Here is a 27,227-nt window from a genome sequence, read left to right on the forward strand (position 1 = left end):
GTATTTTTAAAAAAGACTATCTAACTCTCACTTTTTACTGCTGATTTGTCCCCAGTGTCCCACATGCACTTAAGTAATTATCTTTACTGTCTCTCTAGAATGAGATAACACTGGAATAACGACTGTATTTGGCACTAACCAAAGGCAAATAGATGTGTTAAAAGGTAATTTCGGTATTGTTTTCTAACCTGGACCATATTTTCCAAAGCATTTGTGTCTAAGTGACCTGAAATCTTTGAAATTGGTCCAGTATTGATCGAGAACTTTGTAACCGGCAGCTGCGAACTATGCTGCAATGTAATCCTTGAGGGCAAATGTTCACCGTCAATTTATGTCCACAAAAAGTTCTGTTGTTGCCGCCGACAGGCTCAGATTATTATTCTAAGCGTCTGACAACATTATGGAAAGGATCTCTACAGAGATAGACCTTTTAGTTAAAGAGTAAGATCCTTTTAGTTTAACATGAAACAGCCCCAAAATCACCATCACCAAACCCACCAGACTCCATGTAAATAATCAGTGCAATTAGCGTGTATAGAGCCAGCATATTTCCACATGTAAATTGGAGAATTAAGGTTTTATTTTAACCAAACCAGAGTGGTGATTGTTGGAACAGTGGAAAGACGAACCAAGATGGCTTTTGATGTGTATTTTGGGATAATAAAATGACTGTTTATCTGAATGTAAGCTGGTAGGTATAGCGCATATTTTACTTTTTAACAAAAAGGTCTATCTCTGTAGAGATCCCTTCCATCCAGTGTTGTCAGACACTTACAGTAACACCCTGAGCCTGTCAGTGGGAAAACAAGCACTTTTAGTGGACAGAAATTGAAGGTGCCCATTGACGTTACATTATAGCTTGTTTCGCCGCTGCTGGCTGCAGCAATCTTGCTAAATAGTGGACCAATTTCAAAAATTGTTGCTTCCTGTCACTTAGACACAGAAACATGGGGAAATCCTGGTTGAAAAATACCAAAGTTACTCTTTAAAACACTGCTTTTAAAGAGGCACTCCATCAATTTTACCCACCAATATCAGTTTGCTAGCCACAGAGAGAGTACTACTAATACTTTGAAAACAGTTGAATCATGTCTTCTGTGGCTCTGGACGGAGCGTTTCAAAGTCCTACAAAACAACCCTGATGATGTCATTATGATGTCATCAGGGTTATCTCATCTTGGGCTTGGAGACAACGCAAACCTTTTAACAGAGAGTTTGTTACAAACTGGTGATGTGACATTTTAAAGACATGGCTGTTTACCAGGGCCTGATGAAAGCCACTGACTTGCTGCATTATGGGAAACGTAGGATTCAGTATTGGAATTTGAACCATTACAGGGACTAACTCAGACTTTACTTCTGTTGCATCCTTTCTGACCATTCGGTTTCAAATATGTCTCTTGTTAGTAGCCCGACCCGATGGAGTGCATTACTAAATTGCTGGAGTACCTTTGAATTAGTCCAAATGCCTACAGTAAAATTCTACTACAAAAATATTGGCTTTTTGTGCCTATAAAGGGGGAAAATAATGCTAAATTGAATTTATAACCTACATTTCTGTTAATGTTCAGAGACAGTTGAACATGATTGAACATGACACTGTAAGGTGCTTTTGGGAAACTGTGTTTTCTGTGTCTATGGTTTGGACCTACAGTGCACAGCTTGTGTTGCTCTTCTGTAAGTCTTCAGTTCCAACAGTGGATGCACACTTTATTGTGTGCGTGTGTGTGTGTGTGTGTGTTTGTGTATGTGTGTGTGTGTGTGTAAGTTCAGATCACTTATCTCCTACCCCTTTTAATTTGGTTCTCTCTGTCTTTTCTCTCTCTGCTTGTCTCTCAATGCAGGAAAGCTGTGAACAGCTGATGCCGGCAGGGGATTGGAAGGTATGATAATGTGTGTGTGCTGCTGTCATGTTGAGATTAAGCCTTCCTCTGTCTCTGATCTCTCCTTTTCTTATTAGTGCGTCTCGTCTTTTGTGTTCTTCATCTTTCTTTGTTTGCTATCTCTTGGTGCTTGCTTACTATGGTAAACAGCAATCGCGGCCTGAGTCACCAGAGAAAAGAGAAAGAGGAAGGTTGAAGATAAGGCTGCGACGAATGATTCATTTCATTATTGATTTAATCTGCCAAATAATTTTCTCGATTAAAGCTTTAGTGCGTAACTTTTTTTATATTAATGAACGTGCCTTACATTCAAGCCATTGCCAAATGAGTTGACAAAAATACCAGTTGTAGTCTTTAACTGAGACCGAGACAAGAACGAGAAAAAATGAGGTTGATCTCGAGTACTACATCACTGCCCAAGGGCTCCTGCACACTGCCTGCGTGGCGTGAGCATGTCAGCTGCGTGGCGTGTCTGTTTTTATTTCGGCTCCCATGTTAACAGGTTAGAGCTTGCACACTGCCTGTATGACACACGTGGATGCGCCAAAAACGCGTGCATGCTAGAAATAGGACCGACGCCTATTTTTCACGCGACACACAAGCGTGTTGGAAGCATTTCCATGCAAAATAGAATATGAAAAGATGTTCATATGTCATTTTGACACAAATACATTTAATAAATTACATTTTGATGTTTGAAAGTCTCTAGGTTTTGACATAAATGCAGATATAAATGATTAAAAAAAAAACACTGTCAATACAGAAGAAAATATTCTGTAGCCTATTTTGCCGTCAATACTGCCGACGTTGTCTTTGCTGTAATCAAATCAGGATATATTTATGTTTATGTTTATGGGAAACATATATGTGTACAGACAAGGCTAGCAGCAGCAGCGCTGTGTCAGACACGTTTCTGGTGTGCAAAGACATTGAAAACGCCACGCAGCCGCCACGCAGCTGACACGCAACAGAAACGCCACCCCACACAGCCAGTGTGCAGGAGGCCTAACTATCCCGTTCTTGTGCTGCATGTCAGTTAAACGTACGTCCCGATCCAGAGCGTCAAAAAGTGATACCAAGAGTCCCGACCAAGCACGTCCAAATATGACACTAAAGGAGACTTTTTGCGTCAATAACAAAATATCCAAATCCACCAGACTAAGCCTCGCTTTTTGACACGATGGGAGTGAGAATGTGTTGCTATGGTCGAATGGCTAACATATTCTTTATACTATTTTCAGCATTGTGGTGGCTGCCCTGGCAGATTTTACACCAGTTTTAAACTTAGCAAACTCGAGCAGAGCTATCTCCAATTCATCAACTTGCATGAACTGTTACGCCAGTCATTTGAGATGTCCTTTTTTTTTAAGAAGTTGAGCTTCAAAACAACAAAGAAGTTGAGCTTCACACATTTAACAACTCTGCTGGTTTATTTTAGTCTGACACGTGCTGCGGGACTAATGAGACGTTTTCTCATGAAACACCTCTCTTTCGCACTTAAACCTGACACTTCAAGCTCTCAAAAATGATCGCTGCATTTAAAGAGCTGTGTTGTTTCTTCGTGCTGGCTGCCAGTGAGATATATCTCCTTTATAGAATTCATTTTTCAAGTAATTCCTAAGTTTTTTGTAAGACATTCATGTGTGTTTAGCTAAACTGTAAAATTTGTCATTTTACCAAAAGCATTGCCTCATTGCCAACTTGATATTTGCAATATATAGTTAGCAGACTATTTATTTTTAACACAACACACAAAACATACAATTTGCAACATGAACATGGCATTACTGTTTTGAGGTTTGGCATAAGTCTGGGCCTTTTTTGAAGAAATAGTTTGTCCACTATATAACTTATAATGTTCATTATAATGATGACTCCCAAGACATAGGAGAACTGTTTTAGACAACACAAATGCTTGTGTAGCTTTGCTGTGTTGTGATATCAATAAATATGGCATTACTATTTTGAGTATTGGCATAAGTGAATGTCATGAGGGCAAAAGTGTCTGGACTTTTTTTGAAGAAATGTAGATATTTTGTCCACTGTATAAGTTACAGTGTTATTTTTTCACTGTTTGACTCCCAAGACATATGAGAACTGTTTTAGACAACAGAAATGCTTGAGTTGCCTTCATCGAAGAGGGACATAACAATTTCCGGTTCAGCCGAGGACAGAGGAGTCGAGGAGCTATCAAATCAGGGCCATGAGATGCAGCCAATGTATCCATTCATCTTCTGCTTCCTGATCTAACAATGCAAGTGAGGCGGCTGTGGGTGGACACAACTTCAAAACTCACTGTACCCCACTGTAGCCTACCACGGCTCGGAGGTACAGTGGTCGCCCCTCAACCACAAGTTTTTAGGTTTGCTTCCCAGGCTCCTCTGGCCGCATGTCAAAGTGTCCCTGAGCAAGACACTGAACCCCAAGTTGCTCCCCGGATGCTGTATGTATAGCTAGGCCTGTAACAATTATTACATAATTGTCTTTTTATTTTTTATTTTTTTACATAATGGCGGTTTCTTTGTTTAACCGCAATTAATTGCTAACATTAGCAAAGGTCTTAAGGCGTATGACTGGAAATTGTTAATTTTGTTTAGATGTGCCAAATTGTAATTATAGAAGTAACTATTGGTCAGATTATATATTTTATTAGTTTATTATCTGTTAGTTCTGATGAAAAGTCTAAATCCTAAACAGCCTCAATAGATTTTAAGACAAAGTGAAGAGGCTGTTGCAATAATCAACGCATGTTGATTCTCCTCTAATTGTTGTTGACTGCTGCATAACACGTTATGTCCAGACTAACTGCCGTCCTACAGTAGAGGTCTCCTAATATTTTCCATTAAAAGATGTGGCCTCATTACGGCTAATTCACGAACAGCGGCTGCTTTGTTTTTTTTTGCCAAAAGGCTGGAACAAAAACACGGTCGCTGAGGAAAACAGAAAGACAGTGAAGCAGGAATAGATCCAAACCAGAGCAGTGGTGCTGATGAGAGAGAGAGAGAGAGAGAGAGAGAGAGAGAGAGAGAGAGAGAGAGAGAGAGAGAGAGAGAGAGAGAGAGAGAGAGACAGACAGAGACAGAGAGAGAGAGAGAGAGAGAGAGAGTGCAGACTAGACTGATGAGACAACTGACCAATCCTGTGCAGGGGAGGCAGTGTTCGGAGCGAATCATCTCCAGCCTCCCCCCACACCCTGTCTCAGGCGCCTATAGAGTGTGAGGAAAAGGATTGGGAGGGGCGGGAGGGGGGCAGCTCCGAGGCTTAAGAGTCTGGGGTGGGAGTATTGCCCAGCAGACAAAGACACTGCAGCAGTCTGCAGCATCTAGCATCCGACTCTCCATCGTACAGCGAGGGCTCACCAGGACCTAGTCCCTTAAAACAGGAGAGGCCTGGCTGCTCGTCCACCCACCCCCCCCCACCCTCTGCACCCTCCTCTTCTTTGTCGACTGAGAGTGCAGTTACTGTGGAGCCATGCCTGAGTGCTGGGATGGGGTGAGTGGCAGAGTAGTGTGAGGGAAAGATGTATACTATAATATATATATATATATATATATATATCCAAAACACATTGAATATATATATATATATTCAATGTGTTTTGGATCTGGTGTGATAAAGCAATGTCAGAATGAATGTCTGGGTCTTTATCTGATGATGGGCTTTGAGCTGCTTATATTGTCCTTTAAATATTTAATTTGATATATTTTGCTGGTAATCAACGGCCTATAAACTGTTTTGTTTTTTACAGTGAGCTGTGTTACATAACTATATGGAATATGTTCTGTATTAATATTCTGTATTGAGAAGAAAAAAAACTGCAGCGTCATGATGGGCCATTCTTTGACTCTGGCCCACTGACACACTTAAGCTTGCTAAACGTGTACACAGATGATGTGTGTATGTGTGTGTGTGTGTGTGTGTGTGTGTGTGTGTGTGTGTGTGTGTGTGTGTGTGTGTGTGTGAGTGTGTGTGTGCATAGGTTAGTGTGTGTGTGTGCATAGGTGTGTGGAGGAAGTGTTAATCCTTCTGCAGTATCATCCATTTTGGCAACCTTGAAACGATGAGTAAAGGGTGAGTGGCAATGGCAATGAGTAAAGGGTGTGTGTGTGTGTGTGTGTGTGTGTGTGTGTGTGTGTGTGTGTGTGTGTGCGTGCGTGTGTATGCGCTTTTTGCTCTTTTTTGGACCTGAGGTCACAATTAAATGAAGCAAATCCCACCAATCATGTCGCTGTGCAGCATCAAAAAAGCTTATTTTGAAAGCGTGATTGCCACTTCCACTGAGAGATATTATAAATTCCTCTCTATGTTTTCCTCCTGGATGTCTGAAGGTCAATAGGAGCTCATGTGTTTGTGGAATGTCTCCATGTCATACTTACCAGAATCCACTGCAAACAGACTGTGAACAAAGCCCCTGATGCAGTAGTCTCAAATTAGAATGCTGATTGCAGATAACACTGATGTTGAGGCTGGAATAATACAGAGATAATCTGGCTGGATTAACTCATAACTGCTGGCTGCATGACTATCTGCTGCTGGGGGGGGGGGGTTGTGCAGATGTAGGTCAATTGGCTGCATCCATACGTGCAGTTTGTTTCTGTACTGTGAGAAATCACTCCATAGTCAATGCGTATTATATTTCAGTGAGAGATGCTGTAGATTGACAGCAGCAGTTTGACGGAGGATTTTCAGTCAACTGTTTGTCCATGTCTGAATAGTTTAGATGTACGTTGTAAGAACATGCTAAAGGAAAAACAATACTTCTGTATTGGATCTCTGTTTGTAGAGTTTAAATTGGAGTACATAGACAGGAGTGTCAGCATCATCAATAAAGGCTTCCGTGCATTTTATCGCCCAAAACACCACGTTGCTGTGTGTGTGTGTGTGTGTGTGTTTACATGGTAACACATTTCTCCTGCCTCCATTTTGAGTTTGGCTGGCTGTGACCAGCGGCTGCTGACAAAATGTGGGTCATAACAAGAGAGGTTTGGATGCGCAACAAGCAAACTGTTTGGAGCCAGTAGCAGCAATTAGACATCTCTACTTTTATTTCATGCCAAATGATTGACTGTAAAAAATAAAAAAACAGAGCACATGCAATAGACTTAACTTATTTGGATGTTGTTACTTTAACCAAGACACTGAGATCATTATTTTAAAAGCAAAAACCTTAATACACCATTTAAATAATTGCCTGCTATGTTCTTAGGTAGATTTAAAAAAAAAAAAAAAAACAGAATTTGTAGTCAAATGAATATCCAAACACTGTGGGCAGTCCCAGATAGGGCTGGGCAATATATTGATATTATATTGATATTGTGATATGAGACTAGATATCGTCTTTGATTTTGGATATCGTAATATCGTAACATGGCATAAGTTGTCTTTTCCTGGTTTTACAAGATGCATTACAGTAAAGTGATGCATGTTCTTTTATTTGCCTTTAACCACTTAGTCAAGTGTGAAGATATTTTGTGAAAACACCAATTGTCAACCCTAGAATATCGTAGCAATATCGACATCGAGGTATATGTGTTTCAGAATATGATATCTGATTTTCTCCATATCGCCCAGCCCTAGTCCCAGAATACTGTATATGGATAAAAACCCTGCCAAGCTACAGCGCCTCCAACATGAGTCAGATGAATCATATTTTGATGTAAAATAACTCATTTTGACCTTACATTCAAATTCTCCCTCAATAAGCTTCATGTCCAGTTTCACATGTTTCCAATTCCCATCTACTTGTTGTATAATATTACATAGATTCAAACCTCCCTTCTCTTTTTGGCATAGACATTTTTATATTTCATTTTTGTTTTCCCTCTTTTTGCCATAGAGATGTTACAGTCTACAGTCTTTACAGACATTTACTGCTCAATTATTGCAGAGCATGGCATCAATCCACCTCCACTAATTTACTTTCAGGATTCACTGTGCTCGGATATAGCTCACAGTAATTACCGACCTTCTTTCCGTGGAACCGAGTCGCTGCCTCTCTGTCATACTGATGTGGAAGCCGTAACACTGAAGATTAATGAGGAACAATCCTGCATAGATTGGCTATTAATGGTGAAGGAGCATTTGACTGAAATTCAATAAAAAGCAGGTTGAATAATGAGTTTCTTAAAATGCACAGATGAATCTCCTCCTTACAACTGTTTCCCTGAGAGGATTCACGTGCAAATATGTTCTTACTTTCTTTTATTAATTTTTCATTGCAAATACAATTTTCAACAATCCCATGATCTTCCAGGTGAGAGCTATAGTCATTTTTGCCTGTAGTATAGCAAAATCAATACAATTGTATTCGTAGGTATTCAGATTCCGATTGTTGGATACAGGTGCAGCAAAATCATCTTAGGGTCAAGTGGACTGTTCACTGACAAGATGCACATAGTTTTATTGATCCCCTCCCTCCAGAATGTTTTAATTTTGTCACACTCCCAGACTCAGTGCATAATGTTCCTTTAGCCTCATTGCATTTTAAACAAAGTTCAGGTATGTTACTGTTCTATTTATTCAATTTAACAGGAGTTGTGTATGTCTGCATTAGCCAATTATATTGGAGTAGCTTTAAATCACAGTTTGCTGTTTGTTTCTGAGATGTGTCACAAGTTTTCTTCCAATCGTTTTCTGAAATATCCTCTTCAAAGTCCGCCCTCCATGTCTCAAGTTTATCTGTCTATCTGTCTTTAGAGCCAGATGCAAGCCATATATATATATATATATATATATATATATATATAGATATATAAATGAAGTTCCTCACTTGGAGATATAAAAAAAAAAGGTACAAATGTTCTCACTGAAGCAGCTGACTGTGTGTGAACACCAGGTGAGTGAAAGTGTGTTTGTGTGTTTCATAGGAACATGATATCGAGACCCCTTATGGGATGCTGCACGTGGTGATCCGCGGGGCACCCAAAGGAAACAAGCCTGCAATCCTCACCTACCACGATGTGGGACTGAACCGTGAGTATCCAACAAAAATGTGTGTGTGTGTGTGTGTGTGTGTGTGTGTGTGCGTGTGTGTGTGCTTGCATGCGTTCGTATCTGTCTGTCTGTCTGTGTGTCTGTGTGTGTGTCTGTGAAGTGATAATTGGCCTCTATGTCGCTCCATTCCTTTCCACCTGCACTCTGCTGGCACGCACACACACACACACACACACACACACACACACACACACACACACACACACATACACACACATCATTAGTGTGATGAGTGGCGACAGAAATATAAAAAAGAGAAGGAAATGAAGTGGCAAATGAAAAGATGTGAAGATTGTGTAAGAGGCATCCATGAAATGTAGGTCAGAAAAACATCCCCATCTTGCGGAGGGAGGTGGGCGGGGCCAGCGGCGCTGCTTTGACGGGTGGAGGTGGGACAGAGATGGCGGGGGCTGCTGTTGTTGTCTGTCCCACTGCAGTTTTTGGTCTTCTTCCTTTCTCTCTTTATTACTAAGCTGATTATCCATCTCATTTAGAAAAACATAATGAAATAAACATACACTCTAATGCACGTGGAATAAAAAAAACAGTGATAAAGGAGACTAAAAAATAAAATAACTAGTGTTTTGCTGCTGCAGCAGAACGACTGAGGCTTTTAGTATTCACTGCCAGTCACTGAATCACTCGACTGTGACGCACAATCATACAGCAGGACAGCGAGGGATGAAAGGAGGGGCAAAAAACATTAAAGAAAATTACCAGGGAGTTTATTGTTCCATGTAAAATGACTCCCAATCAACAAATAGCACATTGCCCCACCAGTCCCCCGATCAGAAACACAGAAGTAGAGAGGAGAAGCGAACAGGACGGAGTGGGAAAAAAGCTAGAGAAAATGAAATGTATTGATTTTGTCATGCCAATAAAGCAAATTGAAATTGAAATTGAACAATGTAAATGGAGAGAAAGAGATGAGAAGAGAGAGAGACAGTGTGTGTGTATGTGTATGTATTATTACACTCTCTCACACACACACATCTTAGCTGTCCATCGTGTTCGATGATGACGCTTGCTCCAGGGATGGGGGTGGGAGGGGGGGTGGGTTCAGCGACCTTGCCGCTGGTGCCACTTCTCGTGGGCGTAGAGTCCGATCCTTGAGCCGCACACTCGTCCGCAGATGGAGCAGGGGAAACCAAATGCCAGGGGGGTACCAGCCGCCTGCTGGTGTCTCTTGATGCGCCTCTCGGATCGTCGGTCTTGGCTGATTTGGTGTATTTGAGAGACTGCAGTGGCACAGGAGACCTGCCAGGCTGATCTGTCGAGTGCCAGAGATTCAAGCTGCGTAAGGGGGATGTTCGCTCGCTTTAGGAGGTCCTCGGTGTAGTCCTTAAAGCGCCGCTTTTGCCCTCCAGCAGAGCGCTTAGCGCCCATTAGTTGACTGTAGAGGACTTGACGGGGCAGGCGGTGTTCGGGCATGCGTATGGTGTGCCCTATCCAGCGCAGATGTTTTTTGGCCACGGCTGCTTCCATACAGATTGAATCAGTGTTACTGAGGATAGCTGTATGGGGGATTCGATCTTCCCAGGACAAGCTGAGGATCTTTTGTAGGCAGCGGATATGGAAGGCCTCTAGGTTGGTGATGTGCTGGCGGTATGGGGTCCAAGACTCTGCCCCATAAAGCAGAGTGGAGAGACATACCGCATTGTAAACAGCCACCTTGGTGCTGATCTTCAGGTTACGGTTTTCAAAAACCCTGCAGCGTAGGCGTCCAAAAGATGATGAGGCTTTATTTATCCGGGTGTGTATTTCTGTGTCAAGGGAGCAGCATGAGGACAAAGTGGAGCCGAGGTAGGTGAAGTGGTCCACTGTTTTAAGTGGAATACCATTTATGTGAAAACTGGGTGGTGTGGGGGTGGGGGTAGTGAGCTGGGACATGACCTCGGTTTTTTGAATGTTGACTTGTAGGCCGAAGGATTGGTACAGACTGGATATTGTGTTAAGGGCGTGCTGCATAGAGTCCAGGCTGTGAGCTAAGACGGCACAGTCATCAGCATACTGAAGCTCACAGATTTGGCGGGTCTTTGTCTATGTGTGGGCCTGGAGCGGACGGATGTTGAAAAGGCTTCTGTCAAGTCTGTATTCCACATGGACACCGTCTTCATGTCCCATGACACGGTGGAAGAGGCAGGTGATGGCAGAGAGGAGGATGTTAAAGAGCACCGGAGCCAAGACACAGCCTTGCTTCACCCCAACGTTTACCTCGAAAAACTCTGACTGGAGTTCTCCCGTGATTACTCTGGCTTGCATCCCGTCATGCAACTGCTGTAGGATGTGGAGAAACTTGGGTGGTACCCCAAGTTTGGAGAGGTATTTCCAGAGCAGCTCACGGCTGATGGTGTCAAAAGCTTTGCTGAGGTCGGTGAAGGCTACGTAAAGGTCTTTGTGATGTTCTCGGCTCTTCTCCTGCAGCTGCCTCAAGACAAAAACCATGTCTGTGGTGGATCTGGTCTTCCAGAAGCCACACTGTGTTTCCGGAAGCACAGCTTCCGAGATGTGCTCAACCAGTCTGCTGAGCACGATCTTGGCCAAGACTTTCCCTGCGATGGAGAGGAGAGATATCCCGTGGCTGTTGCCACAGACTGCTCTGTCTCCTTTCTGTTTGTAGATGACCACGATGTTAGCATCCTTCCAGTCCTGTGGGAGGGTCCCATGTTCCCAGATGTTTTGGATCAGGAGGTGCAGGCGACGCGTGAGGGTGTATCCTCCGTGTTTGAAAACCTCTGCAGGGATTCCATCGGGTCCGGCGCTTTTGTTGTTCTTCATCCCAGCAATAGCTTGCCGGAGTTCTGAGTAAAGTGGTGGGGTGTCCAAGTGTGTGATTGGTGTCAGGTCTGGGAGATTATCCAGAATATGTGGGTCGACAGCGTTGGTGTGGTTGAAGAGACTCTCAAAATGATTTGCCCAACGGGCAAGAATCTCGTGGCGGGCCTTGAAGAGCATGGACCCATCAGCTGATCGGACTGGGGCAGTGGCCCGCTTCCTGGGGCCGTACAATGCTTTTATGGCATCGTAAAAGCCTTGAGTGTTATTGCAGTCTGCATCATTAGTAAAGAAATAGAAAAGAAAGGGGTCAAGGAGCAGAAAAGATGTGCAAGGGAAGTGCGAAGGGAGTAAGTAGGTCAAGAAGTCAGTGGGAGTGCAGACTGTTAGCGCTGACTGATGACTCGGCGTATTGATGACAAAGTGAGAGAAACTTCTCACTGCACTGTCCTCACGTAGCATTGGTATTTCTGTATACATTAAAAGTCAAAAGGAGCTTTAACAACTTAAAAGGAGCCATGCAGCACCGTGGTCACCTTCCTGACCTCCCCTACTTCTCATCTTTAACCCAGTCGCCATGTTTTGTTAAGGCCCAGACACACAGAGCCGATAATCGGTCGTCGGACAGTCTGGCGAGTTCAGTGACTCGAGTCTGTTCAATGTGTTCCGTGCCGTCGTCCGTCCGAGGGGCCGTCGGCCTTCATTTTAGCTGATTTGACATGTATAATCGGCGGGGCGGGCACTGCCAGCAGTCAGACTCAATGAGCCATCTGATTGGTGGAGAGCTAACCCGGAAACGGGGAGCGGAATGAGCGTGACTAGAGTCTCTCAAAATCTGACGAAAATCTTTTAAACTGACCTTTGTTGATCTGAAATGAAGACAGATTCAGCAACTGCACGGCCTATTTCTCTCTTAAAATGTTTTCAGAAACATGTTTCAGGGAACTATTTTAGTCCAATATGAGATCGTATTCTGAACAAGACGCCATGACAGTCTGGCTTAGAATTTCTGGAGAAACAAGACCCACGTGACGTGTTAGTCCAATCAGCTGCCGGTTTTAATTTTTGGGCGACAATACAGATTAACGCTGCCTGCTGTTATGGAGACGTATTACGTCTCGTCGCTTTGGTGTGTTCCGAGGCACTTTTTTGACAAACTTGAGGACTGATCAGTCCAACTGCCTTTTAACCAGACGGTTGGCCGTGGTGTGTAAGCAGCTTAAATCAACAGCGCTCAGTCGGAGCCAGAGGCGAAAACAATGTTGCTGCATGGTTTCACCGAGTCTGACACAAATTTGGGGCTAAAAGTAGGCCAACTGCAGAGCCAGGGGGAGGAGGGCAAATACAGAGCTGACATCCATTAAAAGTAGCTATTTCAGAATGCCATGTTGTGGATTTTCTGCAGATAGTTCAGGAAATAGAGCTCACATTTAGATAAATCCTCAGTGAGTCACTTTCAAAATTAAGCTCTCTTTCACAGGAAAGGACATTTTTAAATGTACTTATAGTCCCTCATAATCCCCCTTCATTTAAAAATGAGCTCAGGGACAATGAGGAAACATACTGTTACACAACACATACCCTTTTATGGCAAAGAACATTGTTATACAAGCTGTGCTGCTCTGTAAATATTTATAATATGTGCTTGTTTTATTATTGATGCTTGCCAATGGCTTTTTAATTTTAAAGACGCTCCAGCGTCAGAAATGATATCACAGATTGAATCATCGAGGTCCTCTCTGAGTGTGGTTAATGTGGTCCCATTCCTCTGCGCTCACCCCTCCATCCTCTCCCCCGCTCCTTTTGCTTTCTTGCTACCTCCCTCCCACGTTTCTTCCCATCCTATCGCTCTGTCCTCTCACCACCATGCTACTCTCTTCATTTCCTCTCCTCCCTCACTCTCCTGCAGACAAGCTGTGCTTCAACTCTTTCTTCAGTAATGAGGATATGCAGGAGATCACTAAGCACTTTGTGGTGTGTCACGTCGACGCCCCGGGACAACAGATTGGAGCATCACAATTGCCACAGGGGTACAAAAAGCACACACACACACACACACACACACACACACAGGCACGCACGCACGCACACATGAATGCACACTCGGATGGTTTAGAACAGAGATCTTCGAGACTCTGAGGACTAGGGGGGTGCCGCCAAATTATTGTTTTAAATACATTTTTGAAAGTTAAAAAAACGTTGAAGACCCCTGGTTTAGACATTATGGTTAATCAAAAGTTTCACTTCTGGAACCACACTGTTGAGCTATAAGTAAAACCAGATAATTTAAATGCAACGATCACTTAAACACAGGGTGCGATTTGTGAAAAAAGCAGAGGGGGGATAAGAATTAAATCCCCCCAGTGTATAGAACCTCTCGGCCAGCGGAGCGGCGTTCACTATATGCGGCGAAAACAAAATACTTTTAACCAGGAAACCCGGCTCATTCGTTCCTCGGGAGTGTTTTAGTCCAAGCCATGATCTTTTTCCTAAACCTAATGAGTCGTTTTGGTGCCTGAACTTAACTGTCAGCACCGCATGACGCTCACTTTTTCTGGCACTACCACGGCCCCTGACAGGACCGTCATCTGGCGGTGCCTGTAGCCGGCTCACAGTCACCTGTTGGTGGCTAAATTGCCGCTGGTAGCCCGCGTCCCGGAGCTCTGTAGCCGCTAAATACAACCAGCAGCTGCTGCTCAGATTTTATTGTTCTATATTCACGTTACAGCACTTTACTTAGTTTAAAATACTTATATTTTAGGTAGATAATAAATGGTCTATTGGTGAAGAAACTTTGATAACTTTGATGCCCCCCCATACATTTTGTTCCCACCGGGGATGAAAATAATTCAGCAGAGGCAGAGATATGTAGACCAGAAAGGGGGGAATCCCCCGCACCCCCAGCAAATCGCACAGCATGTGAAGCATTGCTAACTAGACGTTGTGTCCCTCCTCTCCGCAGGTACCAGTACCCCACCATGGACCAGTTGGCCGCGATGCTGCCCACTGTGGTGCAGCACTTTGGGTTGGTGCTTTAAAAAATGACACATATTGCACATTTACTCGCAGAGCCGACGCAGCCAATGTCTATACAGTATGTACAGTGGGGAAAATTGTGAGTGTTGGAGGGCTTTTATAATATGTACAGTAGTGCAAGAGTAATGATTGACAGTGAATGATTTACGACAATTCAATTCAGTTTATTCAAAAGAACTCAACATTTGTTTGCATTCACAAGATTCACCTTTTTTCCCCCGAAAGTCTCCCTGTGTTAAAACAGCACAGCTTCACAGCCATGGCCAGGTTGCTAGTCAGCCTCTTTGATTCCTGAGCCGTTTCTGTAGATTGCAGATAAATATCCAGTGAAGACATTTCTTGCCAACAGGATGTAATTTTAGCCTGGACATAGAGTACCACAGCTACGGTACAACACTTGGCTCGGCACAAGCATGCTTTTCAATCTGTGCTTCCAACAATGGCAGTCTGTAACATTGTATACTAACGCACACCAGACTGCCACAACACTCTGTCAGGATTCTTGTATCCATGTAGCCTCCACACATATGAACGATTTACAATAGTGTATCATTATTTCTCTTTCTCGTCTCTTTAGATTTAAGAGCATCGTTGGGATCGGAGTTGGAGCTGGAGCTTACATTCTGGCCAAGTTTGCTGTAAGTGACATCTTAATTCTCCTACACTGTACTCTACTGTTCACAATGAGCATAGTGCTGGATTAAACATTTAGGGGTTTATGTTCTGCAGTGTTTTTTACAACAAGTCCTCCAAACCATGCGACGATATCGGTCGTTTATTCCTCCCCTCTAATATGACCCACAGGAGCGTTTTCTGTCCTCATACCTAAACCAGAGCCTGGGTGAAAATCCTGGGCTTGTTTGCCTCCCTACGTGGGACATGGCACTCTTTTACTTTGTCACATAGCTTTCTGCTTTTGCGTTAATATGGGTTGTAATTGCTGCTTAAACAATCGTTTTTAGAGGGGAGGACAGTATTGTTTTTTGTCAGTCTTTTTGTCACTACCTCTGAATCTAAGACTTGTGTCTCCTGCTCTCAGCTGATCTTTCCTGACATGGTGGAGGGTTTGGTTCTGCTCAACATCGACCCCAACGGCAAAGGCTGGATTGACTGGGCTGCCACCAAGGTGCCTGTTTATTACTGTATACTAGTGTTTGGAGTTGGTACATACTGTATATACACTTCCAAATCCACACCTGCTTGTTATGGTTTTACAATACCAATCTCCCTGTCTCCCCCCCCCCCCCCCAGCTGTCAGGTCTGACCAGCGCTCTGCCAGATACTGTGCTGCCACATCTTTTCAGCCAGGTAAGCCCATGGTCCGGGAGTAAAGTTGGACAAGAATTGTTTTTCAATTGCTATTCTAGTTTTTCTTCATTTTATGGTACGAAAAACAAGGCAAGGAAAATGACATTTCCTAATTCTCAAATCAGAGATTATATTCATCCAGATATCTATCAAACTCAATGTCACTAAGGGGTCACACTGAAAAATTAGAATCACATTAAGGGACAGTCATTTATAGTTTATTTACATGCTTTTATTTCATCAAAAAAGTCAAATACCTTTATTGTATTACAGCCTTTTTTGACATTTGTTGCATTTTTGTCATTTTTGTGGCTTTTTTCACCGTTTTTGTAGCTTTTGGCACATTTTTATTCACATAAAGCCCTACAAAAGAGAGCCAAAAAGTTTGTTAGCCATGTTAGAATTTAAACATTTATGGTTTATTTATATGCTTTTATTTCATCAAAAAAGTCAAATATCTTTGATTGTATTGCTGCATGTTGCCTTTTTTACGGTGGCCGACAGGTGCCCATAGGGTCGAAAATCAAGCTGTTCCACTTAGCGCTCCCCCTAGAGGCCTGGAGAACTTCTGTTGTGTAATATGCAGCGTTTTTTTTGTTGCATTTGTTTTCAGGGTTTGTGTGCTTTTCTTTTTGCATCGTTTGTGTATTTGCAGGGTGTTTGTGTATTTGGTTGTGTTGTGTGTATTTGCAGTGCGTTTGTGTATTTGGTTGTGTTGTGTGTTATTTGCAGAATGTTTGCTAAATGCTGTGCATGTGTTGTCAAATTTATGAAGATGTTTTCTTAATTTGCTTGTGTTTTGTCTATTTGCGTGTGTTTCATTAAGTTGCAGTGCGTTTGTCCCTGTTGGCCACCGTACCTTTTGACATTTATCACATTTTTTGTTATTTTTGTAGATGTTTTTCGACATTATTGTTGCCCTACAAAAGTGAGTCAAAAAGTTCCTGAGACAAGAAATAATTTAGCAACTCAAGCAAAACAAAAGCAGCTACCGCACAGCCGACTCAAAACAACCTGTTTCACAGTCTGGATGTGTTAACTCTCTGCTTCTGGGGGAGTTTCTTTGTCTCAAAGTCGGCAAATCTGCCAAATTCTGCTTTGAGTGTCACGTAATTACGTTCTACAAAAAGTTTCCCTTCTTTTTAGGTTTGGCGCACAACTAGGCAGGCCAAAATTCATCATGAACCTAAATTAATTTGCAGGCTAGATCCAAATCTGCCAGGGGCTAGGTTCGGCCCGCAGGCCTTGAGTTTGACACGTGTGTTTTGGAGACAGATGTTGAGCCGGTTTGTGTGTTTGTCTGCAGGAGGAGCTGATGAACAACACAGAGCTGGTGCAGAGCTACCGGCAACAGATTAACAACACCGTCAACCAGTTCAACCTGCAGCTTTTCTGGAACATGTACAACAGGTGGAGAGATACAACTTACTCTCTCTTGAGTGCATTTTGCTGTTGACACGTCTTAATAACTGTGTACCTTCATGAGTCAAACTATGAATGCAGAAAGTGTGCCCGTAAATTAGTTGTTGTTACATTGTGTTATGTGCTAACTTTACTTAAGTAAAGGATCTGAATACTTCTTAACATAACATAATTGATGTTTCTTTCAGCCGGAGGGACCTGGAAATGAATCGCAGTGGGACGGTGCTCAATGCCAAGACTCTGAAGTGAGTCTGCACACACAGTTTCATAATATAACCATGTACATTATCCAGTTAATTTGGGTCTAATCGAGTTAAGTATAATTCATATATATATATATATATATATATATATATATATACATTTATTACACAGCTTGGTTGAATTCTTGATTCTGATTGGTCAGTCACGGCATTCTGTGGTCTGCTATTTCTGTATAACAGGCCGTTGCTAAGTATAACAGACCGTTGCCATGGACTGAGTTTTGATCATAGACTCTGGTGGACCATTTTCAAATCAATATTCAGGCTCATACGGAGCTCCTCGGATCAGGGGGAAAAAAGACAAGTGTCCGCAACATCGTGATGCATCAGAAGTGTCCGGAACACAGTGAGCTTACGTTAGCTGCGTATTTAGTTGTGTGATAAGTCGTGTAATAAGTGGGATAATGTAGAGCGAGCCTGTCATTATTGCGAATTGGAACCCCGACAGGGTGATGCAGCCTGAAGGGGTAATGGTTCCCATACATACTGTATAACCTGGATAAACGCTCTCCATGAATAAACTCATTCGCAGAATCTGTATTTGACCAGATCGTTTAAGTCATTTATGAAGATGAAAACACTAACGGTAATTAATGTAATATTTGGGGGTTTTGGACTGTAGGTCAAAACAAGCAATTTTAAGGTGCCACCTTTTCCCTGTGGGCCCTAGTCTATATGCATGACTTTCCACTTCCGGGATTGCTCTGGTCACTCTTTTCGGTCGGATGTCTGTTACCTTCCGCTTTCTTTGTGTTGGAATTTGACTATTGACTAATTTGACTATGGTTAACTGCTCCTCAGATCTCTGCAGGGTAAATCCAGACAGCTAGCTAGACTATCTGTCCAATCTGAGTTTTCTGTTGCACGACTAAAACTACTTTTGAACGTACACATGTTCCACCAAAACAAGGTCCTTGCCGAGGCTATTTAGCAGTGGCACCGTTGCTCCGTCCGGCACTTAGCACTGCTCAAGACGATTGTGATTGGTTTAAAGAAATGCCAAAACAGCCTTTTTTCCCATCCCAGAATGCCAGACCTTCCTCCACAGCGCTGTGAAGGAAGGTCAGGCAATGCCAGACTACCCTAAACCTAACCACACTACACAAGTAGCTGATTAAAGCTATAGTGCGTAGTTTCTGTCTCCCCACGAGGAATTCTTAATAATGACAACAAACTTTCGGCGTGTCCACATGATACAAGCCTTCCGTGATCGCGTACCAACCCCCCTCCTCCTCCACACAGTTACTAGTAGCCAAGGAGGACACGGAGGATTAAAAAAACATGATGGACTCTTCAGAAGAGGTCATTATCTTCACTTGAGTTTCTGCGCGGGAAAGTCGCCGGACGCCACAATCTTCTGAACATAGTCATACTGAGAAATCCAGAGAGAGTTGTGTGGAGCTGATAGTCTTAATTAGCTTTGTAGCAACTCATTTGGCAATGGCTTGAATGTAACGGACGTTCATTAAAATAAAAAGTTACGCACTTTTTTTTATACGCAAAAAAAAAATTACGCACTAAAGCTTTAATCAAAATAATAATTAGCAGAATCATACTAATACTGAAAATAATCCGGCCTAAAACTCAACATATAACCACGAGGCCTCCTCCAGCCACTTGTCTTAGCAGTCTAAATGTTTCTGCAGGTGTCCTGCGATGCTGGTTGTGGGAGACAACGCCCCGGCTGAGGAGGGAGTGGTGAGTCCATCGTCTTTCTCTCTGCACGACTTTATCCAGACACTCTAAAAAAACTCTGTCTCAGCGTGCGTTGCCCAGTGTTGGGCAAGTTACTTTTAAAAAGTAACTAAATTAGTTATTCAGTTACAAATTATGAAAGTAACAAGTTACTTCAGAAAGTAACTATTGCGTTACTTTCGAGTAAATTTTTAAATGCTCAAATGTGACCCCACCTCCACCCCTCTTTAATGGAACTTAAAATACATGTGCATGTTCAATTACTTGTCATGGTTAGCGAGGATGGTGGACCCAAATGCAGAGAGCAGGCGAAGGAGTAATGAGCACGAGGATTTATTAAACACAAAAACAGGAGCAAACCAAAGGCGGTCCAAAAATGGAGCAGGCAGAAAACAACAGAACAGGCTACGACGTGCTGACAGGAACAAAATCAGACACAAACAATGATCCGACAAGAGACAAGGGAAAACAGAGAGGCTAAATACACAAGGTAACGAGGGAACGAGAGGCAGGTGACACAACAGGTGGAACAAATCAAAAAAGGCGGGAAACAAACAAAGACAGGAAGAAAGCTAGACAAGACAAGGGAGACAAGACAGACTACAAAATAAAACAGGAAACAAGCACAATACAGAACAGAAACCGACTACAAAAATAATACACACCACAAAATACCAAAACCCTGACATTACTTATCATAAATCTGAATATTATAATGAAATTATATATATATATATATATATATATATATATATATATATATATATATATATATACAGTGCTGCTCATAAGTATTCATTTCCATGCTAAAGTTGACTAAAAAGAGGAATAAAAAAATCATCTTTTGGAAATTGATCTTAATGCCTTAATTAAAAAAAATGAGGAAAAATCCAACCTTTTAAGGACACCAATTTTTTTTGTGAATGAATAATGTATTGTAAATAAATAAATGTTCTTCCTTAAAATACAGGGGCCATAATTATACATACCCCTATGTTAAATTCCCATAGAGGCAGGCAGATTATTATTTTTAAAGGCCAGTTATTTCATGGATCCAGGATACTATGCATCCTGATAAAGTTCCCTTGGCCTTTGGAATTAAAATACCCCCACATCATCACATACCCTTCACCATACCTAGAGATTAACATGGTTTGATTTCAGTTAGCCTAATTGCTGGTTTGATTTGCATTGATATGGATCTTATCTCAGTTAGCTATTAGGCTAACTGAGATAAAACCATGCCAATCTCTAGGTATGGTGAAGGGTATGTGATGATGTGGGGCTATTTTAATTCCAAAGGCCAAGGGATTCCTTTTTTTAGTCAACTTTAGCATGGGTATGAATCCTTATGAGCAGCACTGTATATATATATATATATATATATATATATATATATATATATATATATATATTATAATGAAAAATAATACAATACATTATTAACAGAAACAATGTACACAAATCTAAACTATTTTAATGTTGCTGTGGGACAAAGTGAGACTAGCCTCCAATCAACAGCCATGTATGTAGATATTATGTTTATATAGTGGATCAATACAAATAACACAACACCTCAACAGGCCACAACTGGGCAAAATTAAATTATGCTTGTTAAGCACTATACCAAAAATAAATAAGAAATATATACACTCTTTGTAGTGCAAATAACGTAAGTGGCCTGATGTTTATACTTGTGGGCTGGTGTGTGCGTCGAGCCGGCATGTATGTGTGTGTGTGTGTGTGTGTGTGTGTGGGGGGAGTAGGTGATAGAGCGAGGGAGAAGTGAGAGAGTGACGGCGACTCTAGAGTCATAGTGAGAGAAACAAAAGGTCTCCGCTGTTCTTTCTGACCACGGTGGGAAATCTGGAGCAGGAAAAGTTAACCCTCTCCTTGATTTCATAACGCCATACCTGTCTCTCTCTCATTGACTGAAACGCTTGTGTTGTTCTTGTGTGTCTGACTATGCGTGCTTTCGAACACCCGACCAACTCTACCTCTGATTGGCTTAACATGACATTTTACACAACCTCAGCCAATCGTCAGCATTTATGTGCTTGCGTCGTGCACTGCCCACTAACCAAGGAAGAACATTAAAAAAAAGTATCTGCCTCTCGGCTCAGACTCAGAGATCTAGTTGGTCTGATGAAAGAAACAGCTTCAAATATAGTAACACGCCGCATTTTTTGGCAGTAACGGTAACAGCGTTATTAAGATGGGAAGAGTAGTCAATTAGATTACTCGTTACTGGAAAAAAAGTAACGCCGTTATTTATAACGCCGTTACTCCCATCACTTGCGTTGCCTGTGTTTCCCCAGCTGTCTTCCTTCTTTAGCTCACTCCTTTAACTTTCTCACTGAGCACTAAGATAACTTCTTCTTGTTTCCAAGAAATATTAGTATTATCTAAAGTTTCGGTAACCCCGAATAGTCGAATATGCTGATTCGACTGCCAATCTCACAGTCAAATCTTTGCAGGGCCGTAGAGTCCAGGTCAGACCACAGTTTCTGGACGAGACGAGTTGAATCTTGCAGCTTCTTGCAACGCACCTGTCTACCATCGCTCTGAAACCTGCCAGTTCACAGCAATGAGACGAGATGATATGGTGTATCATCTTCATAGCACAACGACTCTTTGTACTTCCGTCCTAACTTCCCACTTTCAGGCTGGATACATCATTTGTTATGTCTAAATATCAATGTGGATAACGCAAAGATCCTCTATTCTAAACCGTCCGTGGTGATAGTGAGATGCTTGCTATAGCTGCATTACTAGTGATGAAAAAGCGAAAATGTTTTATTTCTCTGATTCACTGCTTTGTTTTAAGTACGCTCCTTCTCTATAGTCCCTCTCTAGGCTGCTCGACCACATACCGTGCTTGCAGGCGGTCATTGAGCCATCCATTGCAACGTTCTAAATCGGTTTTGTGTGATATCTTTGAAGCTTTTTGTAAATCTTTTTAAAGTGGGTAAATACATCCAACCGCCCCAAGACAGATTAAAGTTTCACTTTCCATGAGCCGTGACCGGCAGTGACCCCCACCCACATGATTCAACAATCATTCGACGATAGGCAAGACTTGACAATTCTGATTGGACTATGAAAATTCTTAGTAGGGGACACCACTAATCTAAAGCCCTAAACAGCAAACTCTCCCTTCCTCCCTCTGTTCCTGTATGTTAAGTGTTTTGTTCTTGTACTCCAGTTAGTGACTGTCTGTCTTTATTCAGTGAAACAGAAATAGGTCCGCCAGCAGAGACCTGGTTCACTCTCACTGCAACCCTGTTGCACCCCCCAGGTCCCTCTGTCTGTCCATCCGTGTGTAATGCATGTCTTTGATACTATTTGTGTGTGTGTGTGTGTGTGTGTGTGTGTGTGTGTGTGTGTGTGTGTGTGTGTTATCCAGGAGCCAGATGGCCTCGCTCCGTCTCTGGGGTTTCCTAGTTTGAAGTGGCCCAGATATGTGTGCTTCTGCACCAGTTAGTGTATCACATGTACAAATTGAAATCAAATCCCTCCTCTGTCCGTCAGAGGATGGGATGGAGGTGTATGAAGGGAGGGTGGGGAGGGTTGTTATGAAACGGAGAAAGATGGAGAGATGAAAAGTGACAGAATGGAGGGAAGCAGTGTGAGGAAGCGAGAGATGAACAGGTTTTTTTTTGTTGGATGTGGCAGATGGAGGTTATGTTAATATTTGTATGCGCTGACATGACCAGTTGAGGCTGCTGGGTTTGCTCCCACTTAAGCCACGTTTCAATCAAACACTTTTGTGTGTAGTACCTTTAGTTCAAACCTATATGGACATGTACCGAAACACTAGAGCTGTTGTTTTTTTTACATTGTTTTTATTTGAGTTTTTTTACATTATTCACATATGATATTGTGTACATATACATATGTGAGTTGTATATAGTTACATATTTACAGTAACATGTTTGGGCAGTAAAATATGTAATTTGGCAATCTGTGTGAAGGACTAAAGATTAAACGTAGCGCGGAGCAAAAATCAGTTTCATGGGTGTTTGACACTGGCTGTGTTTTGTGTACACAAGTGTGATGATCATGCGTTGAGTGTGTATCTGTGCACATCTGTCTACTGTAAGTGTGTGTGTGTGTGTGTGCGCGCGCTGCGGTTGTGCTTCAGCCTGCCTGGGTGACTCATTGCTGCGGCACACTGCAGTATCTGGGTCACTCTCACACACACGCACATACACGCACACACACTCGCACATGCACATGCACACACACACACACACACACACACACACACACACACACACACACACACACACACACACACAGACAGACAGACACAGACAGACAGACACACACACACACACACACACACACACACACACACACACACTCTGATATAGTCTCCATATATGCACTATAAATACAGTACATCCACAGTTCCTCTTCGAGTCCTGATCATCTTTTAGCTTTTTGGCTTATTCAGTTCAACCTGCTGTTTTTGTCCTTAAGGTGGAGTGCAATTCCAAACTGGACCCAACCAACACCACCTTCCTGAAGGTAGCCGTTTGTCTTCATCTCACCTACAGCTACTCCATCATTAGACGAAAAAGTCTGTTTTGATGTGCAAGCACAACTTGAATTTAAATCAACTTCTTACTTATGCAAAATAAATAAATAACAGTCCTAATTCACACAAAATATGAAGCTAAACAAATGCTCAATTTTGAACATTTTAAACATTCTACATCGACATGTAAATTGTGTTGTTCATTGCATTGTTTTGGGAAAGAAATAGTTCACCTAACTTACCTACATAACCTACATAATAAATAGTTATGTGCTTAATTAGTCTTTCTTGAAAGTAACTCGATATGTCACACAGTATTTTTACGATACAAACTAATCAAATAAAAACTCTGTCATAAAAATATACATACAATGTGAGCACAATTACGTACATACTCTACTCTGCTAGACTTCCTATGATAGCCAGTAGCTTCCTGTATCCAAATATCCTACTTTTTTTTTAACTTTTAGTACGTACTGCAGCAGCCCTAACAAAGTATGTACCGTTGCATGCAGAATGCATACAGTTGGGACATACTTCCTTTATAACATTGTGGCTTGAACTTCGACCCTCTTGCTTGTATGCTGCGCAAAGGATTATGGGTCAGAATAGCCAGAAATGCATGCTGGGTTGCCAACACATTCTCACTCCCATCGCGTAAAATACGGATGCTTAGGCATGTGCCTTTGGCGTTGTTATAAAGGAGACCTTTAGCGTCATATCTAAACACGCTTGTTCGCGACTCTCGCCATCACTTTTGACAATCTGGGTCAGGACGTACGTTTAACTGACATGCGGCACAACAACAGGACAGTTAGGTTTAGGAAAAGATGGTGGGTGGGATTATAAAATGTACGTTTCAGTGACAAGCAGGACAAGAACGGGACATGAACCCCGGTCTCCTGGGTGAAAGTCATGTGATGTTTGACCCATCCACCACCCCAACCAACCTCCTTACGCGGCATTTCGGTCTTTCATGCTACTCTCCACCGTTGCTCTTAATACTACATCATCTTACAGCGCCACGGTCGAGCTGCTGCTCTGCCCGGTGCGTCCCATACAGACGCTAAAGGGTGATCTGTATCTGTATCTGTATCTGACGCTGCGAGCCACTGACCAAGCGTCAGTATTTGACAGGTTGGGAGTGAGAACGGGTTGGGATTGCATAGTACGAAATCTGACTGGGTGAAGTACAACATCTTGGTATTTCTGGCGTATATTTCCAAATGTTTAAACCTGGCAGTGTTAACCTTACAGCAGTAATCAACAATAACAATGATTACTGTCAAACTCTTTTTAAAATGAATTAAGATTAATTAAACTTACATACCTGCAGGTGTTTCCTGAGGTTGGACACTGACATTCTGGCAAACATTCTTTGCATTGCACAGTTATTTTTGAACCCTTCTCAGATTTTATGTATGAATTGTTTTTTTTGTATTTCCAGCAGTGGAACACATTTTTATCCATAGTCATAGTGTCAACTCTGAGACAGCTTGAGAGGCACTGTAACTGTCAGACAGGCGGCGCTGCAAATTCAAACAGCAGAACCAATCAAAAGCATCATTATAGCATCAAACTTTACTAAACAGCTGTGGCTGGAAATGGCAAAAGAATACATTGTGCACACATGAAAAACATGCAAAGCAACAAAATGAATATTATTCAACATAAAGCCTAGCTTTTTAAATAAAATATTCAGATGTAACCCCCAATGTAATCACGAACATTGTCATGTACATGTCATGTCATGTCATTTAATTCCCAGTAACATGTTACTGTAATGTAACTGTAACATGTTACAGTTACCTTTATTTTGTAATAAATTACGTAACGCTGTTACATTTAACTAACTCCCCAACACTGTCGAAACTTGTAAAATTAAAATACGATTATGTTAAAGCTAACTCCTACAATATATAATTTACACCAGATATGATGCAATGACAGGAAGAAAAAACATGAGTAACCCGTTGCTAGCAGAACAGAGGCAGGCAAAGTAAGAGGGTGTACAGTCTGGTTGCGAGCTGTTAGCAGTTTGGTTAATTGCTGCTCTCTCTTGTCGTGGTAGATGGCTGACTCTGGTGGACTTCCCCAGCTAACACAGGTAACACTCAAACAAACCTGCATAATCCACAGGCAGCTGTGCAATCAAATGCAGACAGACGTGAATGCATCATCCACATATGACATTGTTGGCTCCAAACAGTTCAGTGAAATGAAAATGACGTGTTGTTTTCCAGCCCGGGAAGCTGACCGAAGCCTTCAAGTATTTCCTGCAGGGAATGGGCTACAGTAAGTATCCAGAAAAAGAGACTGTAGTTAGTAAGTGATGGTACGTGTCCACTGGCAAGCATTGTTTCCCATTTTATTGTCCATGTCCAATGCATTCTGGTAGCGTCGTAGCGAATTAAGTGGAGTTGCCTGCTCCTCATTTGCATAAAGTATGGATTCAGGCTACTTTATGCAAATGAGGGGTGTCAATCTTTTAAATTGACCATGGTCGATCTAAAGTGAAGCTTACTTCTCACATTAAATGTTTTCAGGAACCCAGTGGCAGAACTATTTTTGTAAAATATGCTTAAGTTTCCAAACGAGCCGCCATGTTGGTCTGTTTTCAAATCTGGGAGCAGAGAGCCCACGAGTGAAGCGCCCGTCCAATCAAGTGCAGCCATCGTGGTTGTAGGAGGGTGTAGCCTGTTTTATAGGCTTGTCAGTGGTCAATAAAGAGAAACTGCGTCCAGTGCTGGGAAGCTGGGCGATCCCTGCCATCAGAAAATGCCACTGTGGTAGCCTGTTCTCATGAACCATACGTTCAAACAGCTACGAAAAGTTCAGCATTATGATTCGTAATTATTCAACACTTTTGTGCACCACATTGACTGCTACTGTATGAGAATGCGGCTGGCAGTGTAGAGAGGGGCTCGGGGTGGATGGATTTTAAAACACAGGACTTTCATGGCAGGGAGCTTCCTGGGGTAAATTTGCGTTCCTTGGGAGTATTTTAATCCAAACCGCAATCTTTTTCCTAAACTTAACTAGTGGTTTGGGTGCCTAAACTTTACCGTAATGTCCGCCAAAATGGAGCTCTGTACCCAGCTCAAAATCAACTATTCAAGGGTAAATGAACCATCAACTACCGCTGATACAACGGAGCACAATGCAGAGCACTGTAGCAGAGCTCTGTAGCGGCTAAACACATCTACTGACTGCAGCTGATGCGAGCAAGCTGTGACAGAGGTCTGTAGCTGGCGTCACGAAGCTCTGTTGCGGCTTAAACAGCTAGCAACTGCCGCTCGCCGTCATGGA

The 27,227-nt window shown here is 42.3% G+C and overlaps 1 protein-coding gene across 9 annotated transcripts in view; it reads left to right on the forward strand.

Moving 5' to 3' along the window:
- Positions 1-27,227, forward strand: part of ndrg4 (NDRG family member 4) — a 76,332-nt gene that overhangs the window by 43,873 nt on the left and 5,232 nt on the right. For 7 of the 9 annotated variants that reach the window (XR_004897886.1, XM_031285355.2, XM_031285356.2 and 4 more), the window contains 13 exons: positions 1,845-1,883; positions 8,750-8,855; positions 13,561-13,681; positions 14,614-14,676; positions 15,265-15,325; positions 15,727-15,813; positions 15,939-15,995; positions 17,302-17,405; positions 17,606-17,662; positions 19,327-19,378; positions 23,861-23,908; positions 25,990-26,025; positions 26,162-26,213. Coding sequence is in view for 8 of the 9 variants with exons in the window: in XM_031285355.2 (XP_031141215.1) it covers positions 1,845-1,883; positions 8,750-8,855; positions 13,561-13,681; positions 14,614-14,676; positions 15,265-15,325; positions 15,727-15,813; positions 15,939-15,995; positions 17,302-17,405; positions 17,606-17,662; positions 19,327-19,378; positions 23,861-23,908; positions 25,990-26,025; positions 26,162-26,213 (883 nt within the window). In the remaining variant the exon portion in view is untranslated. Of the gene's footprint in view, positions 1-1,844; positions 1,884-5,114; positions 5,376-8,749; positions 8,856-13,560; positions 13,682-14,613; positions 14,677-15,264; positions 15,326-15,726; positions 15,814-15,938; positions 15,996-17,301; positions 17,406-17,605; positions 17,663-19,326; positions 19,379-23,860; positions 23,909-25,989; positions 26,026-26,161; positions 26,214-27,227 lie in introns of those variants that run through there. The other 2 variants (XM_031285359.2, XM_031285360.2) reach the window with 1 other exon arrangement.

Source organism: Sander lucioperca, chromosome 7 (genome assembly GCF_008315115.2).
Source record: "Sander lucioperca isolate FBNREF2018 chromosome 7, SLUC_FBN_1.2, whole genome shotgun sequence".
Lineage (NCBI taxonomy): Eukaryota > Metazoa > Chordata > Actinopteri > Perciformes > Percidae > Sander > Sander lucioperca.